We start from the raw sequence: 6,855 nt of genomic DNA, 5'->3' as shown, positions 1-6,855 counted from the left end.
AGTTTGGAAACGATTCCACATTCTTGCCACCACACTTCGAGACACCCCAAGGTCTGCTGCAACCTGACGTTGAGACATGCTAACTTGCAGCATTTCGATGCTCCTATTCATTTCACCGTCATTTAACCGTTTTCTGGTTCGTCTTTGTGCCATATTAAAACAAAAACACGCAGAGAATATTCATCAAATTGATTTCTTTAACAATTGGAACAACGCCTTATTTAGCCTAACTTAGCTTTTGAAAGGGGTGCACACGTGGAAAAGCGTGCACGCGCTTTTACGGTTGACTGAACACAACCACACAGAACGATTTGGAAAGCTAACATATTCTCCCAAAACAGTACGGAAGGAAAATATAATATCATTTCTAACATTTTGGCTTGTTTTTCTAAATATAAGTGATCCTAGCCAAAATGTGAGTAGTATATATACTTGTCAAAGTCGTTGCCGCTGCTAGACTGCATTCCTTTCCAAGCGCAGGATACATGTATATTTAACGAGCAAACAACTTGAGGATCATTTGAAACTTGCTACTTCCTGAAACAAGTGGATAAGATAAATACATGCAGTGTTTATATAACCATTTGAATCATAATTCAGCGGAACGGTATAGCAAATGTCGTTGACCTTTCGTTTATAGTCCATATTGTGTTTTAAGTATCCGTTTAAGATATTTGACCTTTTTGTTTCTCGACAAGATATTCTATTCAAAATGTGGTTGGTAATACCGGACGCATCCTCGATATCTAGGAGTTTACATCGTAACCCCTGGATATTGCATTTCGTACGCGTACCATGAAGCCGGGTAAGCTCAAGATCATATATCTACGATATAAGTTACTCACCGGCAAGGGCAATGTCCACAGGCAACTACATCTGGTAGGTAAATATATACGTGAAAATATAAAATAATCCTCCCAACCCTACTATGTTAGTAGGGTAGGGAAGACTATTTTATATTTTCGCATATTTCCATACCAGATGCAGATGTACGTTTACCTTAGGAATGGAACGAGCTATAATAGACTTTTTATAGTCAGGTAAGAATGTCTACATGTATATAACGTATAATGAAAGTAATCATTTACAACATTTATTCATCTTTCATGAGTTATTATCACAAAATACGTTTATATACTAAATAGCCTGTATAGTTTGCATCGTGTATATTTACAGTATAAAAGCACCCTTAGTGTGGTTGTAAATGTGTAGTAGAGCACGACGTTAAAACTAAAAATAGAACGACAGTGGCATATATATAAGACTCCGTATGGGCCTGCTCGATTCGTTCATTAATGTCGACTGTCCTGTATAGGAACCGATATATTCAAATCCAGTGCCACCACATATGCCATTTAGAGATCGTAAAGCTCCGGATGAGAAAAAAAGAGAATTACCTACGCATCATATATGCGATAACACGCCACTATACAAGCAATCACAAAATCATACTGGCTGACGAAGCAGATATCGGTTCAGTCAATTCACGTTGAGAAATAAATTTACATTTAGCCACCATCGTTAGGAGCGCACATCGTGTAACCTGTCGATGTTTTCATTTCAACTGAGCGACGCGACCACCGGTTGTCCGGCGATGTTTCCGATGAGCGCAAATCGAGCAGACCCAAAACAAATGCTTGAAAACAGCTTGTCATTACCTCACTATGTTTTAACGGAAATCATGTCGGCAGATACCTGTCTGCTGTCAAAACATGACCAACTACCTGATAACCACGTCGAGGAGAAATTATCGCCTCCTTATCATGCTTTATATTGTCTTATCTACAGCAATGTCTGTCGCAATAGCTGCACTTTCCGGTGTCTCTACCCTAGAACTGAAGAGGCCCAACACAAAGTCAGACTATTTGATGGCATTGTATACAAACACTGACATCGACTCTGCGATAAACGAACAGTGTCCAGTGGATGATCAGAACGCCGCGGCACGGAGTGCAGACTTCCCTACCACAGAAACTGTTGAGGTAGTGCATTCAAGGACAGAGTCAGAGGAACATGGAACGAAACATTCAGAAGAAATACAAAAAGTACTGGAACGCTATATGCGAAGTCTCCTACATGCTGCTAATATGGCTTTACCTATTGAACGGTATTTGTATAAAATGTTGCAGTATTACAAGGAGCGAATCAAAGAGGGCGTCTCGGATATAAATATTGTGGGTAGCACTGGAAATAAGCTTTATGTGCCTGAACTTCAACCAGAAGGATCCTACCAGTTCGAAGTGGATGTTTTGTTTGAGAATCCCATAGCGGGAATGTCTATACCGGTATTAGGTGAACGAGGTCCTGTCGTCGCTTGGCTTGCCATCGATACCCTGGATAACTCGCTTCCACTTGGTAGTGTTGTATTGCGGGTAGAACGCTATGACGGTCAATTCGGGTCCGAATTTGAGAAAGGGACATGGTTTCACAAGCACACAGATTCCGGCAAGTTACTTTTGTCTTCATTCCATTACTGGGGCTCAGTTGTGTCATCATACAGGTCGATTCTGGGTGAACGCGAGCTTTTGTCCCATCCCGCACCATTGTTGCAACCTCTTTTCAGAAAGTTCAAATCGGCAAGGAAGAGCCTGCCTCTAAGTGGACAAACATATGAATTCGACATACTTATGGATAAAGTAGCCTCGGTTAGAATACCTTGGCCAGAACAAGCTGCGTCGTTTAAAACAAGAACAAGAAAATGGCCCGAGTCGAGTATTATTGAGAAGGTCGTCACAGATGGGTGTCACCTTGTGCATAATCCTCATACCAGATCGGGAACATACTTAATGGAGTGGAAGTACACATTTTCAACATCGGAACAGGAAATAGTTCTCAGTTTTTCGCCCTTTCAAAGATCTGTGTTTCTAGTTATCAAGCAAATTAAACGTATCTACTTAGACTACGGAACGTCGGAGATTGGAGAACCGCTTGCAGGCTTGACAACGTATCATTTGAAGACCGTTATGCTTTGGCTGAGTGAAAAGTTGGATTCGACATTGTGGGGAACCTCTCCTCATGAATGTCTCATCATGTTCTTCCGGGAGCTTGAGAAATGTTTGGACACTGAAGTTTGTCCACATTATTTCATGCCTGAAATCAACGTCATGCAAAGTGCCTGGAAACCGAAAATGTTGCAACACTATGAAAACGAATGGTTAAAACAAAATGGACCAATGAGAGAGAAGCTACTAAAAACGGTTAGAGATATTATTTCCCGTCCCGGCGAGTATCTGACGGACAAGCTTGTTACGGCAGTGGACAGCAAACACGTTATGGAAGCTAAAAAGGAGCCTGTCCAGAGAAACAAAGGTCATGACGACATATACGCTGAAGTAGACATACTGGACCAGGCATTGGTCAGACTGAACGACCAACGCGCTGTGAACGAGCTCAAAGGTACCTAGGGATTGACATTGTAAATCGCCTACCATTGTAAGCAGTATTTGCTTAAAAAAAATATTTCCATTTCTGATCTTCACTTTAAGGTTGGGTTTCATATAGAGCAATGCAGATTTTCATAAACATTGTATATTTCTTATAAAATATTCTTGAAATAACCTCATGTTGGAATTTCAAAGATGAACTTATGACACAAACATATGTGCTTGCACATACACAATTTCATTCTAGATACACGATCAGTTTGTAAAAAAAAATGAATTACACTGCAACCAATGTCCATAGAAATGGTTTGCCCTTATAGGATTTTTCGGAGATTCTATTGGCCGAAAATCCAAATTGGTGTAAACTGCTGTTGAAACAGAACGGGAGGCTCGCAACACCCGTACAAACAAAAGTTGTATTTGATAGGCTCAAAACTTTCCGCGCCATTTTCCGCTCATATATCGCAATAATATTGAACTCAATAAAACATTTGACGTTTTTATTTGGCTCCTGTCCATATACATGCTTATGAACATTCATCTTGCTACCTTATCTGCATAGAAATTGACATGAAACTAACTGACCATGATGATGCAGATAACCGCTGATAGTATGATTAGAGACGCATATTTATATGAAATACATTTACATATTCCGTCTTTGCATATTCTCTTGTGAGCAGGTATTGATTCTTACGTTATTGGTTTGTGTGAGAAAATTACGTCGTTTTCTCAAAAATTGATGACGTTACTCTCACAAACAAATGACGTAACAATCAATACCTGCTCACAAGAGAAGATAACTGAAATAGAAACAGATTTTATAAATGTGAAGACGACCTTCAGAACAAACTAGAAGAGAAATCAGTCTTTCCATTACTCATTCTCGATTTCAGAGCAAACAATGGCTAATGGGTAGAGATAATGCCGAGATGTATATTGCGACTTTTTTTACATGTACGTGTCTATGTATGTATTTCACTGTGTTTTTCTAATTTGCCTTCAAACTACTTTTTAGTTACAAATGTGCAAATACAAATTTTGAATTTGAATTTTGTATTATAAAATTCATATAATTCAGAGGTTTTACGCATCTCCCGTTAACAGTAGTTAAGTACACCTTTCTTGCCCTAGCATCACCGATGAGGACAAAACAGCTACATGATGCAGTGGAAATTCAGTTTTGCCATACTGTATAGTACATGGGTTGGTTAACAGATCGAGCGAGTGGTTCTATCAAAGAAATACTCTACAACTGAAAAATATCCTGATCGAGTTCAGCGTTTACATGGTACTTATAACTTGGACGTAAGATGTGTGAAGGAGGTCGAACACAAAATGGTGACGGTGATGGTTTATAAACTACTGACCCTTCATATCCAAAAGAAAAAATACTATGAACGTGTATACTTCAATTATTCCATGAGGACAAGCAACAGGGCAAATATTTTTCACTTTATACGTCAATGTTATTCAGCAAGGTCTATTTTGGAACAGGGAAGTCCATCAATGAAATTCAGTTTAATAACCAAGTAACATTTTATCCCAGCAAGCTTTAAACATATTACATAAAAATGAAAGCATCGTATTGCAGGAATAATTCGAAATATGAACACATTTTACCCAATCTGCCTCGTAAGAAGGGTCCAGGTAATTTATCTGATTTAACTTTATCCCAGCAATCTTGAGGCTAAATTTCATCAGTGAATATGTTATATTCTATAGAGGAGATCGTTTCAGATTCTGAAATCGGACTGGTTGATATATCGTTAATAAGCAGTATCCGCACTGAACGTGTGAAAAGCAGTTACATGTTTCTGAATTAGTACTAGTTAACGTTAAAACGCAGAAATTGAAAGCACGCATGGTCACTTGTTTGCAGTTTGAGCACGGACTTGGATAATCTTATTCCGTGGTTCGAGTAAATTTTCTGCCGCAGGTAAAATAAAAGTGTGATATACAGAAACATGAAACTGACATAAAGGTAACTAAAGACCAAATTTGGTAACTAGAACACAAGACATGTTAACATCTCTTAAACGGTTCTGAAGATATTGTTGTTTGATGTTTTAAATTTAAATTTTAAAGCTATTAATCAACATTGACCTTTAACTTCCGACTTGCACTAAAAGTTGACCTTTGACCTCATTACTGTAATAAAGAAATCAATTCACACAGCTGGTCTACATAACATATCAGTATCATGACTCTAGTCCAAATGGTTCTTAAAATATTGTTGTTTAAATTTTTAAACACATTTGACCCCTGTGACCTTGAAATTAGGTCAATGTCATTGAGGAAACTTTATAGCACTCCATTCCAGGTAACTACTGGCCAAATATCATGACCCTAGGACATATGGAACTTGAGAAGAAGATTGTTAAAGTGTTTAACCCATGTTGACATTTAACCCCTGACTAGCACTTAAAGTTGACCTCTGACCTCATAACTATAAGGAATACAAATATTCCCACTGCTGGTCTACATAACATACCCAAGTATCACGACTCTAGTCCAATTGGTTCTTAGACTATTGTTGTTTGAAATTTTTAACATATTTGACCCCTGGGACCTTGAAAGTACGTCAAGGTCATTTTAATGAGGAAACTTGTATCATCATGCAGGGAGACATACTTACAGCTCTAGAGAAAGTATGTTCTCATGTACCTGTATGTAGGAAGACATGCCTACATTTTAAGTATGTTTCTCCTGTCTGTATAGGGAGTGTTCTCATGTGTTTATGTAGGGATACATATGTACAGATCAAGAGAAAGTGTGTGTTTATGTATTTACAGTTCAAGGGAAAGTATGTTTATGTAGTTACATTAGAGAAAGTATGTGTTTGTCTTTACAGATCAAAAGAAAGTATGTGTTTATGTATTTACAGATCAAGAGAAAGTATGTGTTTATGTATTTACATTTGAGAAAGTATATGTTTGTCTTTACAGATCAAGGGAAAGTATGTGTATGTCTTTACATTAGAAAAAGTATGTGTTTATGTCTTTACATTAGAGAAAGTATGTGTTTATGTGTTCATGTGTTCATGTATTTACAGATCAAGAGAAAGTATGTGTTTGTCTTTACATTAGAGAAAGTATGTGTTTATGTCTTTACATTAGAGAAAGTATGTGTTTGTGTTCATGTATTTACAGATCAAGAGAAAGTATGTGTTTATGTATTTACAGATCAAGAGAAAGCATGTGTCTATGTATTTACAGATCAAGAGAAAGTATGTGATGTAGCTAAAGAGAAAGTGGTCTTTCCTTCAAATGATTGGTTCATTCACTCTGCTATATCAAAGTTATATAACACAAAACTAAAACAAGAACTTATGTACAAGACTGCTTTATTTCGGCTGCCGTTCTTTAATTTATGCATCCAAAATTGTTATGCAAATCTGAATGCACTTATAACAATAACAAAATAGTTGTGTTAAACAAGTAGAGATAGAACAACTTTTTCTTGCTTAACA

General features: G+C 37.5%; 1 protein-coding gene across 1 annotated transcript; it reads left to right on the top strand.

Moving 5' to 3' along the window:
* Positions 1-1,641: 1,641 nt before the first annotated feature.
* Positions 1,642-4,318, top strand: LOC110443760. Its single transcript, XM_021488150.1, has 2 exons — positions 1,642-3,396; positions 4,280-4,318. The coding sequence occupies exons 1-2, from the start codon at positions 1,713-1,715 to the stop codon at positions 4,300-4,302; spliced, it is 1,707 nt and encodes a 568-aa protein (XP_021343825.1). The 5' UTR covers positions 1,642-1,712; the 3' UTR covers positions 4,303-4,318.
* Positions 4,319-6,855: the final 2,537 nt, after the last annotated feature.

Source organism: Mizuhopecten yessoensis, unplaced genomic scaffold (genome assembly GCF_002113885.1).
Source record: "Mizuhopecten yessoensis strain PY_sf001 unplaced genomic scaffold, ASM211388v2 scaffold716359, whole genome shotgun sequence".
In the NCBI taxonomy this organism is placed as follows: domain Eukaryota; kingdom Metazoa; phylum Mollusca; class Bivalvia; order Pectinida; family Pectinidae; genus Mizuhopecten; species Mizuhopecten yessoensis.
The sequence above is the reverse complement of the archived record's forward strand: the minus strand, read 5'-3'. Positions and strand labels throughout refer to the sequence as shown.